At 41.5% G+C, this 26,090-nt stretch overlaps 1 protein-coding gene across 2 annotated transcripts in view; it reads left to right on the plus strand.

Annotated features, from left to right (window-relative positions):
- Nucleotides 1–26,090, plus strand: part of LOC144721415 (complement C3-like) — a 161,501-nt gene that overhangs the window by 70,984 nt on the left and 64,427 nt on the right. For both annotated transcript variants that reach the window (XM_078599031.1, XM_078599032.1), the window contains 13 exons: nucleotides 796–864; nucleotides 1,426–1,623; nucleotides 3,386–3,488; nucleotides 4,705–4,787; nucleotides 5,701–5,840; nucleotides 10,650–10,728; nucleotides 11,105–11,238; nucleotides 11,706–11,754; nucleotides 13,459–13,545; nucleotides 15,241–15,444; nucleotides 18,013–18,088; nucleotides 20,874–21,033; nucleotides 25,641–25,736. In XM_078599031.1, the coding sequence (XP_078455157.1) occupies nucleotides 796–864; nucleotides 1,426–1,623; nucleotides 3,386–3,488; nucleotides 4,705–4,787; nucleotides 5,701–5,840; nucleotides 10,650–10,728; nucleotides 11,105–11,238; nucleotides 11,706–11,754; nucleotides 13,459–13,545; nucleotides 15,241–15,444; nucleotides 18,013–18,088; nucleotides 20,874–21,033; nucleotides 25,641–25,736 (1,478 nt within the window). The remainder of the gene's footprint in view (nucleotides 1–795; nucleotides 865–1,425; nucleotides 1,624–3,385; nucleotides 3,489–4,704; nucleotides 4,788–5,700; nucleotides 5,841–10,649; nucleotides 10,729–11,104; nucleotides 11,239–11,705; nucleotides 11,755–13,458; nucleotides 13,546–15,240; nucleotides 15,445–18,012; nucleotides 18,089–20,873; nucleotides 21,034–25,640; nucleotides 25,737–26,090) is intronic.

Raw genomic sequence — 26,090 nt, forward strand, 5'->3', positions numbered from 1 at the left:
TCACTGGAAGCCTCAATTCGATCCCAAGACTCTGGCTTTTCGTCTTGTCATTCATCACTTCCCCATTTATTCCCCGCGATGCCACAACCCTCTGAGAATTCTAGAGAAATGTGGATAACATAGGTCTCCCTATCAACCAAGATCTTAAAAACATCCCTCACCACCGTCTGAAGTTATGCAAGATGCTAAACCTTCAACCGTGATGATGCTTGGAAAGCCGAATGGAGTTCTCTTGAAAGACGGCATGCAGGAGATCCTTGACTTCCGCAAATCTTCTGAGCCACAAACCAGAAACTGCATCCTCTGCACAAAACATGGCAGAAGGTGCGGATACTTGATGCACAAATGGAAAGTTAAAAACTCTCCTGTGTGTGGCTGGGATCACCCAGAACAGACCATTGAATATATATTGACTCAATGTTCTATTCACAAATACAAAGGAGGCATCATCACTGAAATATACTCTGCTACTTCTGACGCATTTATCTGGCTCAAGCACCTCAGTGTAAAAGTATAGTTGTTGCTCTTAACCAACATCAGCCAGGTGAATAAGAAGATTCCCCAAACTGGTTGGTGGCTTTTGGTGTATGACGTGTTGGGTGGCATTACATTACAATGTATTAAACGTGCTCTTTGCAGTTCCCAAGGTTTGAAATGTAGCTTCATAATGTGAACATTAACAATGTTTTCAAAAAAAAATTTACGTTGTAATTAACACATGTGGAATGTCACAATATTACACAATGAAAGTGTTTTACTGTATAATTACATTCTCATTGAAATGCTTCTATGCAGAAATCGGGTGCCCAAAAGTGCCCTCAAGAAAACGAAGACAGCTCTCAATGTTGCAGATCAGGAGGGAAGGTATGAGATGCATTTTTCACCAGGACAACAATTTTAATGACTTCCCAGCAAGGAGGGGTGGGGAGAAAACCATATTTAAAATTAGGTGAAGTGGCTGGTACACCTGAAATGAGTCTTGGGACTCAATGAGGTTGGCCTGGGCAATAAAGCATACTAGTCATACATAATAATGCAGTGTAATGTGGCATTTTCGATATACGATTCTGTATATATGTGGATAATCGTGAGTAATGTTATTGTTTGAACCCAAACACTTTATTACCATGCCCACTTCCAGACATTATACTGCCAAGCAGTGCAAGTCAGCATGCCAAACAAATTGCAGGTTTCTTCCAAAATACTTTTAAAATGTTCACGAGTAATAATATCAATGTGTAATCATATTTAAACATGCCTGGTTAGTGTGGAAGAGTATGCCAACATATCCTCTTGAGGGTCTCTCTAGAGCTCTGTCAAATGGAGGTCTTTCCATCAGCGAACATCAGTATACAATTTCAGGGCTGTGCCTAAAACCTAAAAACTCCATTGCATGCTTGTAATTGTAACTTAACATTTTTCTAGCGGAAAAATACACTCAAGAATTTCGCAAATGCTGCGTGGATGGTTTGAAGATGAGCCCCACTGGCCAGGGATGTGAAGAACGGCTGAAGCATGTCACAGGCCCAAAGGAATGTGTTGATGCCTTTCTTCAGTGTTGCAAGAAAGCAGAAGAGTACAGGAAATCCGAAAGCATCGGTGTCCAGACCGTTTTGAGGCGGAGTAAGATCCACGCATGCCAAAACACGCCGGCTTCCATTGCACATTTTAGTGACAGTTTCAAGAACACTAGTGTACTCTATGAGCACTTAAAAAAAGTTTACTGAGCCCAGATCCAAATGCCAAAAACCTTAAACAGCTGGCCCCTAAAAGCACTACCAAAGTTGTAATAGAAAATAGTTCACAAACATGTTTCTTTTCGTATTGAGCAAGATTATAACTGATTCGAAATATAAAGATTTGAAGGAATTCCAAATGGAGCAGTGCGAGGGAAGAAGCAGAAAGAGCAGTGTTGTGACCTGAAGTGTGGTGAGTGAGCGTGTTGTGATCTGCAGTGTGGTGGTTGAACACAGTGTGGATGATAGAAAACGGTCAGTCTGGTAGACCGAGTCCTCAACATAGGTGGAGGAATAAATGGGCGAAGTTCATGGGAACATCTATCATGGTAGCAGCGATCGAAGAGTGATAAGGAGGTGACTGACCATCGGTGGGCGAGTGGCTGGAGTGAGTCGGTGGGTGCACAGTGGGCGTAGCATCATCAGTCACCCTGACTGCTTTGCCGTTAATTCATCAAGTGCAGTGAGGTAGAAACTCGTTCTCTTATCATTGTTCAATTATAAGCTTGAAACTTATTTTTTTTAATAGTCAACACTCAATGATCTGCATTATCGGTTGATCCATGTAAACCTAGAACACATATCATGCAAGACGAATTGGGGTGCTGCTGCTGTGTTGGCAGTGGTTCTGCAGTGATTGTGTCATGTGAAGTTTATATATTTTCCCCCTGTTCTACAGAGTGAAATTGTGTGAATGGAGTTTTAATGTTCTTACCCTGTTCTGCAGACTGAAAGCGTGTGAGTGGAGTTTGTATGTTCTCCCCCTTTTGTGCAGAGTGAAAGTGAGTACGTGGAGTTTTTATGTTCCCACCCTGTTGTGCAGTGTGAAAGTGAGTGCGTGGAGTTTGTGTGTTTTCACCCTGGTCTACATGGGTTTCTCCCAGTTCTCCGGTTTCCTCCCATAGCTAAAACACATACATTGTAACTGCTATTGGCCAAAACATCCGAATGCTAAAAATTTACCCACAAATTACTAATTTTGTATACATACAGCAGCAACATTGCCCTAACTACGAAAACTTGGCAGGACCCTCCTGAAAGAGTCTTGAGACTCACTGAGGTGTTGCTATATGCCATAGTGGCAGGATGTTAACTACCTCACCTGGTATAAAGGAGGTCGTGGGTTTGATTAAAATCCTGATGCCTGTATATTTGGAGTTTGCATGTTCTCGCCTTGATCGTGTGGATTTATCTCTGGGCCCACCGGTTTTTCCCTCCAAATTTAGAAACATGCTTTTAGAGTATTTGGCTGCTATACATTTCTATATGATGAGACACTTTGTGAATGGTCATTTGTGGCCAGGTCGCTTCTGAAAAAGAGCTATATACACCTTATCTGATAAAATAAAAATAGTAGTAGCTACAGGCATTGGATTGGAATATTTTCAACATATAGATGTTAATTTCAGCTTTCTTTCCCTGTTCAAGTGGAATTTACATTGTGACGTTAGGCTTTTTGTCATTAAACTTAGTATTTTTCCCCAAAAAGAGTTTTGTCTATTTTCAGTGCTTGTTTGAAAGATAGAATGATGTCTGTCTGTTTGTTTCATGAATTTGACCATCGTAGTTGTAAATTGTACTTAACATTTGTACGTGTTCTTGTACTTTAAATGTGTAAAGAATATGACATTACTTGCTTTTACTTTCAGATGATTTTATGGAATTGGACTTGATGAATGAAGATGAAGTTAATATGAGGTCATACTTTCCTCAAAGCTGGGGTTGGAATAAATACAAAATTCCTGCAAACGGGTAAGTCTCGCCTTGCCTCAAAGCGTAGGTCGAGGAGTTACAATTAATAATACATATGTAGTGACTGGGAATGTTACTGTGTGGTGCCGGACCTGCGAGGCCACGGCGGATATTATGTTGTCATTATGTGCAGCCTGGATACTGGGCGCAGTACCAGTCCTAGCGGGGGATTTGGTTGAGCTCTGGTTAGCACGGGGACACCACGGACAGTGTGCGGTGCGGGCTTCTGGTGAGGGAGTGAGAGAGAGTGTCAGCCAGCCAGGGTTACGTTGGGTCGTGATATGCTGGTTGACCTGCCGACATGTGACTGGATGATATTGGAGGGGGGCCACCGGTGGAGGGGGCCCAATGGATGGTCATGTGGTATAGAAGAGCTCTCGGGGAGCCTTGGGGAAAGAGCTAGAGACATCGAGAAGATGGACGGGGCGAGAGGCGGAGCCAGCCCTGGGGTTCTTGCCTGTTGGTGAAGGGAAGATCCGTGTCGGGTTGAAGAAGCCTCTAGCCACGTGGTCTGGGACCCAGCTTGTGGTCCGGACCAGGATAGCGGGACCGTGTCTAGTTCTCCCATAGTGTGGTTAGATGGGCGGTCACCACCCGAGTGTAGGTGACGTTATGTTGTGTTGTTAGTTAAAAAAAATTGTTGCTCCCAAGACAACGTCTGCGACTCAGTTGAACTCACTACACATATAATGGAAATTATTGACCTAGATGAATTGGAATAAAACTATAATGCATTAATTTCTTATGGATAATGTTCAGTTTACATTTAATTGGATGTTCCTGTAAAGTTATGATATATATATATTTAAGAGGCCATCTCAGGTGATGTGGTTATTCTGAATTCCTAGTTTTTGACCTGAAGATGCTTGGCGCAGCTTAAAACAAATTGTTGCATATATCACTGATAACTTTGGGTCTGAGAATTGTTATGCAACTTACACTGTAATCAGAAACTATAATAAATGAAACATAATTGAACGCTTGTGCACGTGACTATGAGGCTTTGTTTGGTGGTGGAGGGTCTTAATGACACAATTTGGTCAGATAATTATATCACCTTACTCAAAATTTTATTGTGAATCATAGTAACTTTACCACCATGTTTATGAGTTCTGAATGAATCCAAATTTGGAATCTAAAATTACCCAAATTATCTCTCTAATCAAGACGTTATATAGACTGTGTAAATAACTTATCCACTGTCTTTTATTTTTAGAAAACATCCTCAGATTAGATTACAATTACCAGATACTATAACCACCTGGAACATGCAGGCCATAAGCATCTCTAAAACTAGAGGTACGTGTATTCCTTTGTGTGCTCATTCATATTATTTTGGGCCAAATTGAGCTAAATTATGAAGCCAACTGTAAAAATTCAGACTGAGGTCTTAATTCTTAGTTGCAGCTCTGGCTTGCCTTCCAATGGTTCAGCTCAGACGTGAGCCACTGAGTTGCTTTCAGAGACACATGAGCAGCTCAGCAAATCATGTGGCTTAGCTTAACAAAATAAAGTTAAGCATGGCTTTGAGCCAGCTCATTTGAGCTAGAGCTAAGCCTTAGCAGAGCCGTGGCCTTAACCTTTCATTTTCTGACAGACTTTTTCCCTCGTGCCGGGTTCGCTCTACACGAGCGGTTGCTGTCTGAGACTGGTGAACTGTAGCAGGAGGATGGGCATAACCACGGCATGTTTGGGGGTGCAGCCCGGATGTGGCATGATAGTGGGCTTGTCGACGCATGTGGCCCATTGACATGACCCAGCAGTAGCGCATTTACCACTTGTTGTAGTGGTTTGTGGTTCCAATCTGGCAGGCAGGGGGGTGAAATAATCATGTATTACATGCTGTTTGCTTCACTAGGGCGTTGAGATCCCGTAACCACATTCTAAAATGAGTAGACCATTGTGTGTTGGCATCACGGTTCAAATTTACCAAGTACTAAAAATTACACTACAACTTACTCAATTGGGATTACACGTGGAAATAATACCCCTCTAATAGCAGACTAATGCCACACAGGGCTAACCGCCCTTGTCAAAATTTGAGATGTAAGTCTCTGATGTGAATGTAAAGCACTTTGAGACACTCCACATTAAGGGGTGCTCAATAAAACACAAATATTTATCATTATAATGTGCATGGTATACCACTCATACATATTTCTGACAGCTTGTTTCGGGGTCATCTGCACTGTGCGTGTTTCTGTGGTTTTAGGAGTGTGTCTGGCGGACCCATTGTTATTGGTTTCTACCAAAGATTTCTTCATCAAACTTCACTTGCCCTACTCGGTGAAACGAGGCGAGCAAACGGAAATACGGGTCATTCTGTATAACTACATGGAAGAATCCTTAACGGTCAGCACTACCCACACATACACAATATATTTTGTTTCATTTCAACTCAATGCGAGCCCGGTACGAGGCACCGATCACAGTACAAGAATGGGGGAACATAAATTCCGCCAACAAAAGCCTGAGATAGATGCACCACCTAGGTGGGGAGCCTCTACCAGATAAGTGAAAGTTTATATGGGGGAAGAAGATAACAGACATAAAAGGGAAGAAGGGGGGTGTGAGAGAGAGGGGGTGGGGATGGAGACGCAGGGGGGAAAAAGGGAAAGGCATGTAATAAAACACAAGTTAAATAATTAACATGTGACTTGTGAGCTTGTAAACTTACGTCCCTCTGAGCTATAATACGCTCCTGCTAGTTTCCAGAAATGGGGGTCAGTCCCACAAGGACACCAATCCCCTCCACCAAACCTTGTCCCTGCATGTGCCTCATTTAGGCTCTGTAAAAGTGGGGACCATCTGCTTTAAACTCCCACTCTTCGGTTTTAAGATTTTCACTTAAGTATCATGCCATTGTATCCATGAGGGGAGTTCATAGTCTTTTCAATTGTCAAAAATGTCCTTCCTGGCCGTAACGTTGATGGTTTATAATAAGGCGGCATGCTGATGTTTCGACAGCGGCAGGTTTTAGATTGATTTCGACTGAAGAGGAGAGATTGGTGCCACAGATCTTATTGAACATGTTAATAATGTCCCTATAAAGTTTAATTATGTCTGAGTATAGCCAGAAGGTGTGGAAAGACGATTGGACCATGTCCGGAGGACATCTGGGGCAATCCCGGGGGAAATGTCCACGAATTTTGCTCTTCTCTCATTGGTCATGTAAGCACCATACATTTAAACTGGATACGCCTCAACGTTAATGCTCTTGGGCCAATTTTAGGTCGCCAGATTTGGGTCCAATTGTCTTGTTGGGGGATAACGTAAGGCATTAGCATGCTACAAAGTTTCATAGTAATAAGTCTGGTAAGTGCACTCTCATCATCCATTAGACAATAAGGCTCTGCTAACCTATATTTAGTTTTTGGTATTTTCAACCAATCTGTGATTGGGTGCAACGAAGCATTCAGGTTTTTACCTGGGGCTTTGGTGATGGCGTCTCTAATCTGAAAATTTCTAAAAAAGTGCAACCGTAGAATATTGTACTTGCCCTGCACCTGATTAAAAGACAACACACTACCCAACCTGGCCCGGAGATCTCCAACTATTTCCGAATTCATCCAAAATAGCCCACCTAATCTCTTTACCCCCCACTTTCAGTGTTGGGTTTCCCCACAGTGAGGATCTTCTATGGAGAGGAACCTGGAAAGAGATGCACCTATCTCGACATATCCATAGCATCACAATGACTGCCCACACCGGCTTAATCCCCTTAGGCTTGTCTCTTGCCAAAGCTAGGGAAAAGCCAGCGAGAGAGCATGCGCTTGCAGAATCCTCTTCCCACCGTTTACCAGTCTTGGCTTTTGTAGGGTCGAACCAGCGTTTTATGCTTTGCAGAGCTACTGCCCTATAACATTTCAGAAAATCAAATAGATCCAGGCTGCCTTCCTTTGCCGCACAGTTTTCGATTCCAGATGAAAGATGAGATTTGGGAATGGAGTGCTTTAAAAAAGACCTTGGAATGTTGGGAGGAACCATCTGCAGGTAAAAAAGGAGTTTAAGGAGAATCAGCATCTTAATCAGATGCATCCTATTATAAAGAAAGATGTAGACATCTGCCCACGTGGACAGGGAATCACCAATCTCCTGGAGCAAGGGGGGGGGGGGAATTCTTCCAGAAAAGCAGCGCCAAAGAGGAAGGAATCAATGCCGAGGTATTTGATGTGAGCTGGCGTCCACTTGAAGGGTACCAATCCCTCTGGGGGCTTGGGGGACACAGGTGATAGGGGCATCAACTCCGATTTAGTTACAATTAATTTGTATCCTGAAGCACCTCTGTATTCCCTTACTAAGGCTTAGGCCAGAAAGGCAGGGATTGAGGCCTCCAAATGTGTAATTGTGATCAGGTTAAGTTTGTTTTTTACTATACTCCCGAGATCTGCTGACTCATCCTGATGCTCTCTGCAAATGTAGTGGGTTCCACGGAGATGGGAGACGTTGTCTTTAGAGGCAACACGGTTTATTGTAACTCTTAACAGAAAGGCCCCCCTTTACTCCCACTACCTGGGGAGGTATAGCCTCCGGGCTGACATGCCCTATCACTGGGGCTACGGGCTCTGGATCCTCCGGTTAAGGGTGCCCTAGGGGAGGCTAACTGACCCGACCTAGCCAAGGTTTGGGTCTCGACCACTGGTCCATGCTCGACCCCGGCCCTTAAAAGGCCTCCTGATCACCAGTTGTCCTCCATTCCCTTTCAGGCCCTGCCGAAACTCCTGCACCTCCTTGTTTCCCATCACCTCGCCCCATGTCAGGAAGTCAAGCCTTCTCCCTTGACGTGGAGTCACAGCTTCACTGGGTAGAGCAGCTGGGAGCATATCCCAGCTCTCCCCACCAGGTCCCTGTGCAGCAGCAGTTAAGTCGGGCATGATAAAGACCCGATTACCCTCAAGTGAAGTGCCCTTTCCTCTTGCCATCCTCGCTCCCTTTAATGCCTCAGTGGCGCCGTGGTGGGTCGTGAACAGGATCAGCACGACGCGAGGTCTCGAGTTGTTGGTCGCCATCAAATTTCTTCTGGCTCTCTTTCCAACCCCGTAGCCTTTAACAATCCACTGCAGCTTAACAGGCTGTGTGTCCAAAGATTCCACGATCGTAGTGATTCAGGTAGATGTTTCAGAACATAGATAAGGGCTCCCTGGTAAGAGTTGTCCTCAATTCTCTTCGTAAGGCATTGAGTTGACACTCCTGTCCCTTGGCGTCCAGTTGTAGGTTTCCGAGAGATCTGACAGTGTGGCTTTGTGCATTTTAGCCACCTTGCTTTATTCCTTAAGTGAAGATCCCAGGGTTATCATGATGGTCTCCTGCCTCTTCACCCTTTCGCAGACCCCGCTTATCCTCTCTTTCAGGACCCGGAGGAGAGCTGTGTTTTCCTCAGTTTGCCAAGCTTGCTGCTCCATTTTTTACAGGAGGGTTTGCAGCAGCTCTCGGATTCCTATCTTGGCAATCTCTCACTTCAATATGACTGGGGAGGACGAAGCCTTGGATTTTTTCCCGGGGGTCCTTTCCACCAAAGGCATGAAGTTATGGGAGAGGGAAATCCATCTCGCCTCACCATAATAGGCTCTAACTACACACAAAAAGGCCCTAGGCCTAGAGGGTTAACAGAATGCCCCAGAAGGCAGAATTATTTTTGTAAAAACAAACCTGTTCGAAGCTCTTAAGACTACGAAAAAAGATCACATTTGATGAGTAAAAGAGGTGGTATGCTGGACTTGTAGGGTTATTTACTATGGTAGGGGTTAGACAGGTTCGTTTAAGCGCCCCTCGCTTGGCCATGACATCACCAGAAGTCCACACACAATATCGTTAAAAGAGAAACATTCAGCCCCCTTGATCCTATAAGGGAAGTGGTGTAGTGGTCATATGTTATGCTGTGAACCTAGATATCTAGATTGAGCTTCTGGGCAGGTACACAAGTGGGAGTTGCTAGCGTGCTACTAAACCACAACTGGGATTCTAGGTCAGCACCTTGTAACCGATGTCAGCAGAATGTTAGTAATGAATGCACTGATTGTACGTACGAATGTACAAACTGCACAGCAGCCTAAGCCACTGTGTGGTACATTCACCTTCATTTCACAGTTAATAGTAAAGGTGCAGCCCTGCAATTATTGTCTTGCTGATACCACTGCTGGTTTAAGTGCCTACACTAGAGCGAGCTCTAAAGGGTATTTAGTATACTCTTTGACATTGACCATGACCAGACATCTTTAACATAGCATGGGTCAGATACGAATTTCGTTTGCTTAGAGTGGCTTCAATAAATGTAGGTTCATTATCTGGGCACAATATTCAGGAAGAAGCAACTCTTAACACCCAAAACTATATATTGGTATATCCCAAAATGGAATATATTGCTTCAATATTTGAGGTTGTGTGTCAAAGCTTTAATGTATTGATTTGTTATATTTTAAAATATTTGTCCACTTAAATGCATATTCTAACTGTGCCACAGCTGTCTTGCAATAAGATGAAAACTTATATTCAGAACTGTCAAAGCAAATACTTGGTCACTTTGTGTCAGAGCATATCTGGAAGATGACATCACATAATTAATTAGAATTCTAAAGTTCCTTCAGGAGGCCTCTTATCCGGTGAAACAGCCCAGCGGTAGCGTGTTTGCCACTTGTTGCTCAGGTTCCCAGTTCAATTCCTGCATACCATCCTGGTTATTACGGCAATTGTATTTTAGTGGAATGTAAAGATCCTGTGATGTCATGTGAAAAGTGTTGGCCATAGTGTGCTGGTATCATGGTTAAAATTAGCTAAATTAGTAGAAAAAACCCCCTGAAATTACTCAAATCGGGATATCACATAGAAACCATCCATATTGCGAAAACTTTGCAGGACCTTCTGGAATGAGTCTTGAGACTCAGACAGGCTTTACTGAGTAAATAAGTGGATTCATTATATTTTCCTGTACTGGCAGGTTCCTGGTGAAAGGCTCGTGCTGTGTCGTGTTTGTTTTTGTGCTGTAATGTCTTATTTTCTGTTAAAATAATACAGAGGTACACAGTTCGTTGTGGGTCCATGTGCTTTGCTTTTGCACCGCTATGCTTCTTGTTTGCTCAAGGTGTACCATGTTTTAATCAACGTATTTGTGTTTCTTCAGGGTATGATCTGTGAATTAATTTCTGTATTTCTTGTGCCACATAGATTTTAACAGAAATGGATATTGTTGAGTCAATTTGCAGCACATCAAAATCCGGGGCGAAGCCCAGTCAGAAATCCAAAGGTGTGTGGACATGTATTTATTTGTGACATTGGCTTCTACACATGTTCGTACGGTGTTCACAAGATCAAGTGTTAAAATAAATACATTGATGTTTTAATTCCTAAAGGTGGTTCTGAGAATTGTTCTTCAATGTACCTGTTTGATCTGAGGCAATAACAATTGCCACATTACTAAACAGTTATTCACTTGGCAATTTTATTTGTTTGGCTGTATCAGGTGGTGTAGGGTCTTAACTACACAAATTTGGTCAATTCATTACATGGAGTAACCGAGAAATCGATTCGTTTATGAAAGCAGTGAACGTGCTACCACTGGGCAGGCCTCTGCCCAGTGTTGTGTATCTGTGTGTGTTTGCTATATTTTTCTTTTGTCACAGTGAAGGCAAAAGGTGCTATGGTGGTGTCATTTCCCATTGTGCCGCTGAAAATCGGAGAGCATCAGATATCTATTCGATCCCGTGTGTATGGCCGCACTTTTGGCGACGGTGTCCAAAAAGTTCTGCGTGTGGCGGTAATTCACACGACACATTTTCTTCCTCGATGATATCAATGAACATTTCTCTAACTCGGTGTGGATCGCACTCATGCAATCTGCTGCACAACATATTAGACGGTGACAGAGTAGTAAACATAACTAATTTACCTTTCATATACTTATATATTATAAAACATAATTTCTGGCTGGCTGGAGGGAGGGATGCCTGGTCATGACCAAAGAATGTGTGCATTGCTAGTTTAAGTGAAACAGGAAGAGGGCTGCCACAGCTGTGTAACAGCGACAATACCAGACTTGCAATCCAGCAGTCGCCGGTGGGGTTTAATCTCCCGGTGCAGCAGTTGAAACAACGGTGCACGTTTCTGAACCAATGCCCCCTCAGGCTTTCCTGGGTAAACAAGCAGAATAAAATAACAAGATGAATTACACGTACATTTCACGAGAAATGTAAGTGATTTTTTTTCAAATTTGTATTATTTTAGCCAGAAGGTGTAAGAGATATCCTGTCTGAATCAAGAATTGTTCACGTTGGTGAGTATAGATCGCAACATTTACACTTAACATATGCCATATAGGTTTGTCAAAGCAGATGTTTACAATTATTGTAAATTCAAATACAAGAAGTGTATCTCAAAATCACAGGATTTTTTTTCCTAATTACTGCTTAAACATTTGAAAGACAAGTGCAGTCCTCCTTATAATGCAAGAACATCCATCACATGTATTCATGCACTGCAATAATGATTCATAACAGTAATTGTGTACATTATGATATACACATCATTCTTATAGTGCAGGGCCATTATGAAGGCAATGTCTTTCACAGGCACATTCTGCAGTCGTTTCACAGTCGTGGTTTTTACAAAGGAGATCCGTGGTGTGTGAGCACAGCAAGAACAAAACAAATACAAAAAACATCAATATTGCAGAGAATGACAACAGGGGCTTTAAATAATATCACACAACTAATAAGCAAGGTATTTAATAGTCTTAACTTAAACATGCAATAAAAACCAGTGAAAACATGTGGGAACCAGAGGTGCCAGAAAAAAAGTTAGGCACATTTGAAAAGTATGGTCTCTGTTTTGGTCTAACAGGGAAATAAAGAGGAGGAGAGAAGAGAGGGAAAAAAGCTGTTAATGATCGGCAAGGGTATTCCAGAAATCTACCAACGTTTTAGCAGATGCAATGTTTCATTGAAATAAGGAGGCACTTCTCAGGGCTGTAGGAGAAAGTTAGAGGAACTAAGTGGTCCTTTAGGTAATTGGCGGCTTTGTTTAAGAGGATGTTAAAGTTGAAGACAACCCAGTGATGTCTTTCCGGATATGCAGGGGGACAGAAAACAGTATAGGACCAAGCAGAGCTCTGAGGTACTCCCTTAGTAATGGGGGTACTCTCAGATGATGTATTATTTATGGGGACAATTTTAAATTGATCAGATAAGTAGATGTAAATCCATTTGATTGCACAATCCCCAAAAATTTGGCATTTTAGCATTTTGCAAAATGACAGTGTGGTCTAGAGTATTGAGTATTGAAGGGGCTGTGCTGTATTGGAAGAGGGCTTATTCTGGGATGTAATTTGCAATTTTAAAATCTTCTCAAATAACTTGATGCCAGGGGAGATGATTGAGATAGTGGTAATAGTTAGGACTGTCTGTAGTGCCACCTTTATGATGAGTGGCACACACGAGCAGCTTTTCATTGAGGAGGGATGGATGCCTCTACAGTATAATGGAAAAGTTAAATATATGGAATATCGGTTTTGCATTTAGGTTCTTTATGGATTTCCAGAAAAGTTTGGATCATCTTATGAATCCAAGGTTGTATCCTGAAAATTACAGTATTTGGGCTGCTAGACAAATTAGGTACAGTGGTTCCTCAGGGCTTTATAGTTTGTCCAATGTGAGTCCAAATTTGTTTGCTTAGAGAGCGCTTCCAAGCTGGGTTTCTAAAGCAGATGATCTGGGCAATTTATGGGTTGAACCAAGAGGCTTGATTCCCCCTTATTAAACATTACTAGTGAGGCATGTTTGTCAACTATAAACGGAAGGTATTTTGGAAGACCAAGCAGTAGGTACAGATGTAAGGTAAGGTACATCAAAAGGTTGGAGGTTCATCTTTCCATTCAGTAATTTGCTAAATAGATTATTGCATGAGTGAAAATATCTGCAGCCTCAACCTGGATGGTGTTTGTGAGGGTTGCTTTTCACACTGTAATCTATGTCATTTGCAGAAGAGCGAGATACATTCTTTATAAAAAATGAAATCAGTTCGGACATTGTGCCCAACTCTGAAGTTTTAACATTCATTAGTGTTAAAGGTGAGTAGAAAGGGACATGATACAAATCCACATCATAAGTGTTACAGTGAAGGACACCACCCACTTACAACATTCTCCCATGCACACTTTCTATAATGCCCAAACTCGTATCTGCTGCAGCTCATGCAAGGCTGTTTCTAGGTGTGGTTTGCTATAGTAATTAAACATAATTTAAAATATTTTGTATTTGCACTATTCTTATGGCGCATGGCTATTATAAAGGTACAATGTTTCACAGACACACCTTGCAATACTTTCATAGTCGGTGGTGATGCTGCTATGTGTAATCCCAAACGAGTAATTTGCGGCGTAATTTTTGTTACTTAGGAAAATGTGAACCTTGAAGCCGGCACACAATGGCCTACTTGTTTTGAATGTCAGATAATCTTTAACGTTCACTGTGAAGTGGACAAAGGGCAGTCTGCCATTTTGTAGATTTACCAGGGCAGTCTGCCGTTTTCGAACAACAAATTTCTGCAACAAACGACTAATGCACTTCCACTGGGCCATGTCACTGCCCTGATGGGCAGCATCATAGGGCTCCGAGAGCTTATTTTCGAGGAAGTACATAAAGTAGGTTGCTGGAAACTGTGAAGATGTTTTCTGAAGTGTTTCCCCACCAATGTTTATGCTAATGATGCTATGGACATCATTGAGATAAATAATGCTGACATCAAGAACTTCATCCAAAATCCCTTGAAGTGACTAGTTATTAGAGCTGTTACAATGGTTTTCGTGCTTTACAAGTAACCAAATGAAAAAAACCCAGTAAAAGCCTGTTTACCAGATTGCCACATGGTTAGAAATGTGCAGAGCTATAAACACAGCATGTTTACCTTCATACCTGAGAAACGAAGGGAACTGTCACGACAAGTGGTGTGATTGTTAGAGCACTGGACATAATCCAACGTGGAAGAATAGATCAAATACCCTCTAGAGTTCGCTATAGTGGCATATCTTCCGCTAAACAGTGGTACGAATGAGCAAGCAAGTATAGGATTGCACCTTTTTCTCTTATCAATTACTTTGGCCTGTGCCAAATATTGAGATGTTTTTGTATAATAATCCATATTTATACAACAGCATGAAATTTAAAGAGGTGATCGCCTTGTCATCAGTCATTTTCCAATCGAACCAGTGAACCTGCTGGTTTTGAGTTTGTTTTGAAGCTGGTCAGACCAGATGTTGATCGCTTGGTAAGTGGTGGAAGTCCCAACTGACCAAGTTCCAGCTGACTGGCGCTGCAATGCTGAAAGCACAATCTGTGATGGATGATTTTGCGGTCGCACTTCCAGTCTCGGTACATTTGAAGAGCAGGTGACATTACCTAAAACGCAATGAGTTAGAAGCGGTTTGAGATAGCCAGGCATCAGTGTTCACGTCGTGACACTCGTTGGTACCCGGGGCCCTTCCAGGGAAACTAAATATGTAACTAGTGGAGCCAATTCTGTTAACTCCAGTTCAGGAATCGCAGTCTAAAATGTACATGCTACATATATTTGGTGCAGTGGCAGCCAGTAGAGATATTTTAAGATCGTTTCCATCAGCGCTTGACTGGGTGCTTACCTGATGACCAGAGCCAGGTTGTTCTGGACCAGTCTACCCAGCAACTTTGCCTGAATAGTAAAATTACAGTTGGAAAACACTGGCTGAATTAACCTGAATAACCATGGTTTCTGTTTTTTTACTTTTCAGGAGATGAATTGGCAGAGACTATGGCCAACAGCCTCGATGCCAAATCCATATCACATCTGATTCGGATTCCATTAGGATGTGGTGAACAGAACATGATTTTCATGGCTCCAACTACACTGACACTCATTTACTTGGACTCAGTCCAGGAGTGGGAGAAAATTGGCCTCGATAGGAGAGACGAGGCAATAGAGTTCCTCAAACAAGGTGAGTGGCCTCCAAAAATGGATGACTTGTAGTTCAGCAGCCAGTGTGCAGCCCAGATATCTTGCTTTTGCATTATTTCATCTTATCAAGGATAGAAGGAACGGCGTGGGGGCCATCGCATAAGCCGAGATGTGGTGGTGAATTATAGAATATCATAAATTACCGTTGGATACATTCGTGAAACAAAGCAGCCAATTCCAAAACAACGAAGAGGCTTATAATGGCGAATTAGGAGATCACAGTAGGGACATGGAATGTGAGAACACCATGGACAACAGGGCAAGTTAAAGCTGCTAAGAAATGAAATTGAAAGATACAGGTACAACATCTTAGGACTGGCAAAAATGAGATGGACAGGAATGGGGGAGAAAAATAGGGATGAAGTGATCTAGTCAAGGGAATAAAAATTGCACACCGGAGGGGTAAGGTTTATGTTGAATGCAAAAGCCAAAGCATCGTTACTGTGATATAGACAGGTTATTCCAAGGGTAATTGTAGCGAGATTTCATGGAAAAGAAGCAACAATACCCTTAGAAGAAAACCCAAGAGAAAATGGATAACTAAGAAAACTTGGAACTCGCACAGGAAAAGAGTAAAATAAGGCTAAAGATAAAGGAATCGGATGAGATACCGACTAAGTACAAAACGTTATGCAATGAGGTAAGGACATCGGAAAGAAAGGATAATCAGGAATTTTTGGAGCGACATTGAATACTATGCCGGAGAATACAAGACTAGCAAGGTGTAAAAACTAATCAAAAACCCCAAATATGAAGTGGCAATCAGTGATGAAAAAGTAAAGACGGAAGATCTTGATGGACAAAGAAGAGACAAAAAAGGGATGGACTGAGTATTGTAGCGATTTGTATAGAGATACGGATCAAGAGAATAAAGAGCTGCTGGATGAACAAGAAAAGATACCCCCACTATACCGAGGCGTGATGTAAATGATAACATCTTGTACAAAGAATTCTAAAAGGCAATACAACATTAAAATCAAAACAAAAGTCCAGGAGTGGATGGCATAGGCAGAAAAATAATATAAGCTGAAGGGAAGGAACTTATAAAAGAAATCCACGAGCTTTGCATCCAAATATAGAGAGAAGGGAAAATACTGAAGGAGTGGACAAAATCCATACTTGTGACAATACCCAACAAAGGAGATCTCACCGGTTGTGAAAAATACAGAACTATTGCACTAATGAACCACATGGGGAAGCAACTAATGATAATACTATTACATAAATTCAAAGTGCAGACTGGGGAATATTTAGCAGATGAACAGGCAGGGTGTAGGAAAGATAGGAACACAGTACAGCTAATTTTAAAGTTAAGGTTGAGAGCAGAGAAAGTAAAGAGAAACAATAGGCTGGTTTACAACTGCTTCATAGATTTTCAGAAAGCATTATATTTGACTAAGCAAGTTATAACGTGGGAAAACAATTAAGATCATAGGGTGTAGGGAATAGACTGACAGATTCTTCAGGATATAGGTGAAAGGTCAGTATAGCTTGGACAGCAAATAGGAGAAAGGTCCCCAACAATAATAGCTATGAGACAGAGCGATCCACTATCACCAAACAACTTCACATATTTGGAAAAAGTGATGGATACCATTCAGAACAATGCCACAGTAATATCTGTGCAAGAAGAAATAATAAATACCCTGAGACATATGTGGACGACATAGATCTGATGGAAGAAAGCTGCGTAGTACTGCAGGAAAATGTTCCTAAGGATGCAGGAAACAGTGTCCTAAGGATGTAGGACTGAGGATTAACGTGGAAAAGGCAGATGATGGTGTTCAGAAGGATGGACATTTTGAAAGAAGTCATATGAGAAAGCAGCAAAATTGTGAATGTAAACTTGTAAAGATATTTGTATACTTGGGAAGTCTACTGACATGGGACAACGACTGTACGAAAGACATGAGAGTGAGGCTTGCGAAGGGAAAATGAGCAATGTCAGGATTCAATAACATTTGGAGAAGCAATCAAATCAGTTAGAAATAAAGCCCTTTTTTGCCTGATGACGACCGCTTGTGTTGCGATCAAAACGTCGTGATTTATTTTATGTTATTTTATTTCTAACTGCGTGACTTTACCGAAAGAACCAAAGAGTATAAAAGTGTGTTGTTTAGAAAAATGGAAGGAACCAGAAACAGAGGAAGACCTAACAGAGAATGACTTCATGATGACATAAGAGTTTGGTGCCAGAAAGATGTGGCACTACTTAAGCATATTGGCACAAGACAGAGGAAACAAATTATGAAATGTGCAGTAGGCACCTACGGGCTATCTGCCAATGGATCGTGATCATGATGATAGGGATTTACATTTGATGAATGTGATTATCAAACATATCAATACATTACCAATTTTTGGGTTCCCTGGCAAGGGAGGATTGCAAGACGCTGCCTCCACCACACCCCTCGTTTGCCGTGCCAGTCATCACAGGTTTACCCAAGTCATCTATTTCAGCTAAAGGGCAGGCTTTTGTCAGTATTTCGCTGCATTGCATATGTCCTAATTATTATCTGTGTTTTTTTTTATATATTTTACTTTGAAGGTTATAGTCGGGAGCTATCCTACAGGAAGGCTGACCATTCATATGCAGCCTTTCTTGCTACTCCAAGTAGCACCTGGTAAGCTGCTTTCAACTCCACCATGCCACCACACGATAGAATGCAGATAAACCAGTGCATGCATTTCCATTGGTTATTCTCTCCTTAACATGCCTACTCTCTGCTCTTCCTGTTTCTGCCCAATGTTGTTGAGAAAAATTAATTTAACATAAACGTTATTTGAGAAAATTGACTTTGAAAACGTATTTGAAATCGATTAAACGTTGGGCCAACAATTAACCTGTTACCATTAAAAACAATTGTTAGGTGTCTAAATAAAGTAGAAATAAAAGTTAGAGTTCACACTGTGATGAAATGCGGCATATATTAGCATCAGCTAATGACAGATTCCCCAATTTGCATCTACTACATCCGCTGCTGCGCTTTGTATGTGCATCGATTTAATTAACGTGCCAGCTACATCAAGTGTTTTTTTTATGATGCCTAATCACTTCATCCACATCTGCCATGCTTCTGCTGATGCTCTGCTGCTGTTCATTTCAGAAACTTTGCAAGAATTGTATATATTTTTTTAAATAAGAAGGGGAGAGACAATATACGGTAGCCAACATTGGAACAAAGGAAGAATGACATTCGATCACCAAATAGCGAGTTAGAGTAACTACAGGAAAAACTTAATTGATAAAAGCCCGTGGCCCATCAAGACTCGCAGTAGAGATGCCTAATGCAATGGGAGAGTAAAGGGTTGTCAGGGTTTAGATCATCTTTATTGAAGATTGGAAGAGAAGTGTATTAATGCTGATCTACAAGTAGGAGGGTGATGCAGTGACCTAGAAAAAAATACTGTGGAGGAAGTTAGAACATCTGTTGATATATTTTAAAATGATACTGGAGGAGATGTTACGAATAGAATGGCCGTTTGGTTTTAGGCCAGAAAAGGGTAACATGGGTGCTATGCTTATTATTGGACAATTGAAGTAGACATTTTGAGATGGGAACTGAAACATCAGGAACCTAAATTAATGAAAAACAAATAAAATAATTACAAGATTCATAATATTTTTTTTTTATTGAACCAAGTAATGATCTGACCAAATGTGTCGTTAAGACCCCTCCACCATCCGACACTGGCAAGCTGAAAAACAATTCTCACAACCAGAATAACAGTCCAGAAAGTCAGAAAATACTTCCAGGATTGTTATTCTGACTTATAGTTAATCTTGTCCTGTTTAATGCAGTTTAAAACCAAATGTCACGTCTAAATTTGTTTGTGAGAATTCTTCTTTGACATACTCAGTGAGGTGAAACAATTATAATTGGCACGTTAAACACTTGTACGTGCCAATTTAATTAATATTGGCTGGGAAATACTAGGTGTTAAATTGCTTTATGGTTCCTTCCGTTTTAGTAGAGTGCTCAATCAATGTAATTCATCGGTTTAATCGAGTTAGCCTGTGGCTTATTTATTGTTACATACTATTCCTGTTTATATGATTACTCCCATGTGTACCTTATATTATACATAAGTACATTTTATAAATAAAATAAGTAAAGCTGTTTATGGTCTAAATGAAAAATTGTTGGTATCAGTAACAACAGCGTATGCAACATTTCGATTTAAAGCTTTGTGACTGCAGGGATTCATCTTCTTGGTTCTTTAGGTCACGTAGAAGGGAAATAATAAAATAATAAAAAATTTACCTAATAAAATTACATTCTCACGACGTTTCGGCCACAACTCAAGCAGCCGTCCTCAGGTGAAGACAGAGCTGTCTGAAATACAGCGCTCCAATGAACACTGCCAAGCTTGGCAGCGTATTTTAAGCTGGGTGGGAGGAAAAGAGCGCCTTGACAAAGGAGTTTACATATCAACAGAAGAATTTAGCATTGAATAAGCTGTGTTAATGTGAGATAATTAGCAGGATGTTAAAGTCAGAAATTAGCATGTAACTGGGAGATTAGCATGATGTTAACGTGAGGAATTAGCATGTAACTGGTCACGGAAGTGGCTATGTTAAAGTCAGAGTTTACATATCAACAGAGGCATTTAAAATATTGACGCTAAAGAACTGCAACCACCCACTATCATACAATAAACCGATGTGAAAGAACTAAATTTAAACTACATCAATATATTTCGATTTAAAGCATTCGTGACTGCAGGGATTCATCTTCTTGGTTTTCGGTAAAGTCATGTAGAAGGGAAATAATACAATAATACAAATAAAACAGTGTAATAAATAAAGCAGTGTTCATTGGAGCGCTGTCTTTCAGACAGCTCTGTCTTCACCTGAGGATGGCTGCTTGTTTTGTTGCCGACACGTCGTGAGAATTTTTTTTTAGGTTTTCTTTTTATTATTTTATTATTTCCCTTCTACGTGACTTTACCGAAAGAACCAAGAAGATGTATGCAACATTATTAGTAAAAACATTTTTTCGAAATAATTAAAGAGAAATCGTTTTTGAACCATTCCCACTGCCTCGATATGTCACTAACATTGGATGCAGTGATATGGCCCAAAGGTATCCTGTTTGCCGCTTGTTGCATAGGTTCATGGTTCGAATCCAGCACACTTTTCTGAGGGTGTATTTTGTATAAAATAGTATGCACTGTCTGCTCACAGCGGACGTTAAAGATATAATTTTAAATGAGTAGGCGATTACCAAATTAGGGAAATTACACCCCAAATTACTTATTTGGGATTACATATAACATTGCCCTCTACTGTGAAACTACTGTAGACTGTGTCTGATAGCCATGCACTATGAGAATAACGCAAATACTAAATGTACTTATCATAGTTATTACTATTGTTATAATTCTGATGTTTTTTAAATTATGCAGGTTGACAGCGTTTGTGGTGAAGGTGTACTCTTTGGCCAAGAGTATCATCATAGTGGACAACAAGGAACTGTGCGGGCCAGTGGAATGGGTCATTAAACACCGACAGAACAGCGATGGCTCCTATAGAGAGGATGCTCCTGTCTACCATCGCGAGATGCAGGTGTATACTGTGTTATAAATCACAAGTAATAATTGTGTGTATAGACAAAAGCTTTTGCAAGCCAGTGTTAATGGATACAATCATCATTGTGAAAGTAAAAAAGATCATTGTGCAGTTTCTCTACTTCCATACCGCTGACAACTGGTCTCTTATTAATAATCTTCAGCAAATCCCTTCTGGCCACGGAACAAACTGCAGATACAGCTTTTGAGCCATCATTACACTTTCTCACCTTCTACCCATAAGCCTCACTCTTCTCTCTGCACCTCGGGATGAGAAGGGACGTGCTGGACATTACCTCCCTGGCAGTGGCTGCCGCTGTAGTGAACCAAAGGGTGATCTGGCAGAAAGAAACCAATCTTACCACTTGAACAACTGAAAGTCAAACAACACCAAGAAGATAGAGTCTCGTAAACCATTTCATTCCTATTGGGCCTTCAGATGTTAGTCCCAGTCATATAGCAGGAAGGCCACCTCCAAACCAGCCTACATGTCCCGCTTCATCAGAAGGCAAAGGAAATGCTCAAATCCAATCTCGTTTATATTTATAGAGTTATTTCACTCACGGTGCTTTAACATTGCTTGCAAAACGGTGACATTATAGAATATAGATGCAGGGGCGTACAAAGATTAAGTGACAGCAATAGAGGGTACTTAGGTATAACGAAAAGAGAATGGACAAATAAAACAGAGGTAAGCTTTAATGTGCAAGGGACGTTCATCTAGCAGAGGGGTGCAAGGGGGGAGAAGGGCCGAAAACAGGATTTTGACAGAGAGGACAGACAGAGAGAGACATAGAAGATGGGGAATTAAGATGAGAGGGGACATAGGATATGAGAGAAACAAGATAAGGTGGAACAAGGCAAAGAATATATTTAAGGACAAGTGAACCTTATGGCGGGACCCCGGGGTCCCATAAGTCCCCGGCTCTCACATAAACTGCGTTGCGACGTCATTTTATCTCTGTTGAAGGCGAACAATAGGGCAATCTATTCCTCTCGACGATATCTACCCGATGCGCTAATCAAAGTTTCAAAGTTTTGCTTCTTCTGCGCATTCGTCCTCGCTGCACTTGGACGACATGACAACAGAATGATCTGTTACAGGTGGGTCGCGGCGTTTATATGCGCAGTGGGACGGAGTTGCCAAAAATAAATAAATTACTATTTTGACTTCCGTTTATTTGGGACCCCGGGGTCCCGCCATAAGGTTCAAGTGTCAGGTCTTTGATAAGACAGCGGTGTAGTGAATGGGAAGCCAGCGGAGCTGAAGGAGGAGAGGTGAAGTGTGAGAATTAAAGGGGAGATTTATAATAACTTACGTGGAAACATGTATAATTTGAGGGGAGTCAGGGCAGAGGCAGAGAGACCAAGAAGAATATAATTCAAGTAGTTCAGATAGTTAAAGATAAGAGGATGAACCAGGAGTTTGCTGGCAGAAATATAAATGAAAGGGTGGATTTTCCTGATGTTGAAAAGATGAAAGTAGCAGATGTGAGTATTAGCGGAGATGTTGTTGAAATAAGTGAGCGAAGAGTTAGAGATAGCACCAAGGTTGAGGGCAGAGGAAGCAAGAGTGAGAGAGATGAGGGAAGGAGATGGTTGGGACGGGAGGAGGAAAGCGAGAGGCCGTAAAGGAAATTATCAATGTTTTAAATAGTTTGAGAGAGACAAAGTGAAGCGCAATCTAGGATTGGATGGCAGCCAGATAAGAGGAGACAGAGGAAAGGTAAATGAAGGAAATGAGAATAATATTTTGGTATGCTGGGAAAATAAAATAACGAGGAAAGCAGAAAGAGGGGAAAATATATTCCAGAGGCAACATATAGAGCAAGAATAGTAAGGCACCCAGGGCCGATCCCTACAGAACACTGACCTTTAGGGGAGGGAGGGGATGCAGAGTGATTGGAGACAGGATGTGATAAGACTTGAGCCAAGAGATGGCTCTGTGCCAGGGGGGGGGGGATGCCAGTTGCCGAAGTTGGAGAAATTTTGAAAGAAGCGGGATGATCAACAGTGTCAAGAAGAATGAGAATGGAAGAAAGACTGGCATGAAAGATTGTTTTGGAATTTGAGACAGGGTGTTTCGGTGGAATGAAGAGGTCGAACACCGAATTGGGATTTGGGATAGAAGGAATGTAAAGAAATCTGGAGTGAGAGCCAGTTATGAACAAGGCATTCCAGAATTTGAGAAAAAGCATAAGATAAATAGGGCGATAATGGCCAGCGATGGTGGGGTCAAGGTATGTTTTTTTGAGGAGAGAAACAAGAATGGACAAACCAGGGTCATATGTGCCTTCTGGACAAAATGTACTTACCATCCAGCAGGCTCGAGAGCTGCAAGCCATTCCGGTGACCAAGGTGAGGTACATCTTAGTATGTCTGGGGCACATGGCTTCCACGATGGAGATGGTGCCCTGGGTGATACTGCACATGAGGCCACATCAGCAGGCTCTCCTGCGTCAATGGGACCCAATTCATAGGAGTCTCGATTTGTAGATCAATTTGACCCAACAAGCAGTTGATAGCCTCCCCTGTTGGACCAATTAGGGGAATCTGCACGCATACATAACAGATTGAACATCTTCCCTTCTAAAAAGTGGCCTGTCCCTCCTGTTACCAGCGCTAGTGTTATTACCGAATGCTTTAAATAACACTGGACTGATGGCCGGTGACATACATTTTTAGAAAATAAGGTGTTGTACCTTGGTAAAAACTTGTTTCTCTTGTCCATGCTTACGACAACCGGCCTTTCATCCGTCCCCTCGATTGGCTACTCCCTGCGATCAGTGGGAGATTGTAGGGGATCATCTTTTCAATGTAGAGAAACGTGACATCTGTCCTTATCTCAATCTTGATTTGAAGCTTTCGTGACTGCAGGAATTACTCTTTGGTTCTTTGGGTAAAGTCACGTAGAAAGAAAAAATAAATAATAGAACACGACGTTTCGATTGCAACACAAACAACCGTCATCAGGTGAGAACTATGTAAATGCAAGCTTGGAGAGAGACATATACAGAGAGAGACAAACAGACACGGAGAGATACACATAGAGACACAGAGAGACAAATACACAGAGAGACGTAGAGAGACAAACAGAGAGAGACAGAGGAGAGACATAAAAAACGCCTCTGTGACGAGGAATTGTGTTAGCCGACTCTTTGTGTTGCATTACATTTTTAAGTTTATTAGGTTTGATTACTCAAGCTTCCAATTTCTCTTCCCCTGCCGTAACTTCAAATTTAGCATTATTTGAAAGAACGTAATAAACCAGGTAAAGTGTTAACTGTTGTGCTAGCCGACGCTCTGTGTTGCATTGCATTACATTTCTAAGTTTACTAGGTCTGATTTCTCAAGCTTCCAATTTTTCTCCCCCTGCAGCAGATCCCATCCCCCCCTTGGCTATACTTGTGCCCTGCTGCAGATTCCATCCCTCCCTTGTCTCTCATTGACATGCTAATTTCTCTGCCCCCCCCTCTCTATATATAATACCTCGTCACAGAGGCGTTGTTTCTCTGTCTCTCTTTGCGTGTGTGTCTATGTGTCTCTCTCTCTCTCTCTCTGATTGTCTCTCTGTGTGTTTGTCTCTCTCTCTGGGTGTGTCTCTCTCTCTCTGTGTATGTTTCTCTCTGTATATGTGTGTCTCTCCGAGCTTGTATTTACATAAAGTTTTCACCTGATTACGGTTGCTTGTATTACAATCGAAACGTCACGTCTTATTATTTATTTTATTTTGTCCTTATCTCCTTTTCAGTGTTCTTACGCTTTCAAGTTGATGAGTCTCCACTGTTTATGTTCTGTTCAGTGTCAGACTTCTCCCTTTCTACCTATTCTCCAAAAGTCTACGCATGTGTCTGTGAAAGAGAGTGTTACATTATTTGTCTCCTACTGTGAGTGTGGCTTTGCTAATGAGTAGTGAGGCTTATTGGTAGAAGGCAAGAGTGACCGCCCTGAAAAGTGTTATCTGCAGTACCTAAAGCAGCCCGAATGGAATTGCTGAATGTTATGAATAGCACTGGACCGGTAGGCCAACGGAATGGACAAGGGAAACATTTTTACCAAGGTACACATCCTTATTCTTGTTTCTGGAATAATTACTTGAGCTTCAGAGGGAAACTACAGACTGAAATGCCTCCTTGGCTTTACTTAACTTGCCTTATATCATGCAGAAGAAAATGTTATTATGAATGGTGGGTTTCTATCTAGGTTAAATCATGTAAGGTGAAAAGTGGCCTTAATATTGGTGGAAGGGTGGCGTAATAGTAACATCTCAGAAACATCCTGGGTGAAATTCCCTTCTTGGGAGCTTTTCTGCATTAAGTTTTTTTGTTAATATTTCCCCTTGTTATGCATGGGTTTCATCTGGACTCTCTGGGTTTGCTACCATAGTAAAACACGTAATAAAGCATACAATGTAACTGGTATTGGCCAAACATCCCAATTGGGACTACACAACTTGGGAGGACCATCCTGAAAAAAAATATTCGAATGATGCCCTTCTGGATAAACAAGCATACTGAATAATATATACTTTCTTGCATGCTGTAATGTACACTAATTTGTATTTTAAATTAATTTGTATTGCTTGATATGCATTTACTTTTTCAGGGAGGAGTGGGTGGATTGGAAGGCCACGTGTCTATGACGGCATTTATTCTCATTGGAATCCAACAAGCGCAAGAATATTGTGGAGGCACTGTTCTGGTATTAAATTCCACCATATATAAGTATCACACTTCAGCAATACATAATTACATTCCACATTCTTAGTGCAGCAGAGATCTCTCCATAGGACAACTGCTGATCTAACGACATCAGAGGGATGATGAATTAAGTCAACCCTGAATGAGGAATTGAACTCACAAAATGCCACTCCCACGACCGCTAAGCCCAACTGTAGCGCATTCGCCACCTGTTTCAAAGGTTCACGGATTGAAAATGGTCAGCCTGATTACTGCAGCTGTATTTGTCATTACATTCTTCATGCCGTCTGCTTTACATTGGACGTTAAAGATCCAAGTAATTTGAAACAAATAGATGATTCTAAGCCAGCGTAAT

This window comes from Lampetra planeri, chromosome 11, assembly GCF_965212315.1.
Source record: "Lampetra planeri chromosome 11, kcLamPlan1.2.h2, whole genome shotgun sequence".
NCBI classification, from domain to species: domain Eukaryota; kingdom Metazoa; phylum Chordata; class Hyperoartia; order Petromyzontiformes; family Petromyzontidae; genus Lampetra; species Lampetra planeri.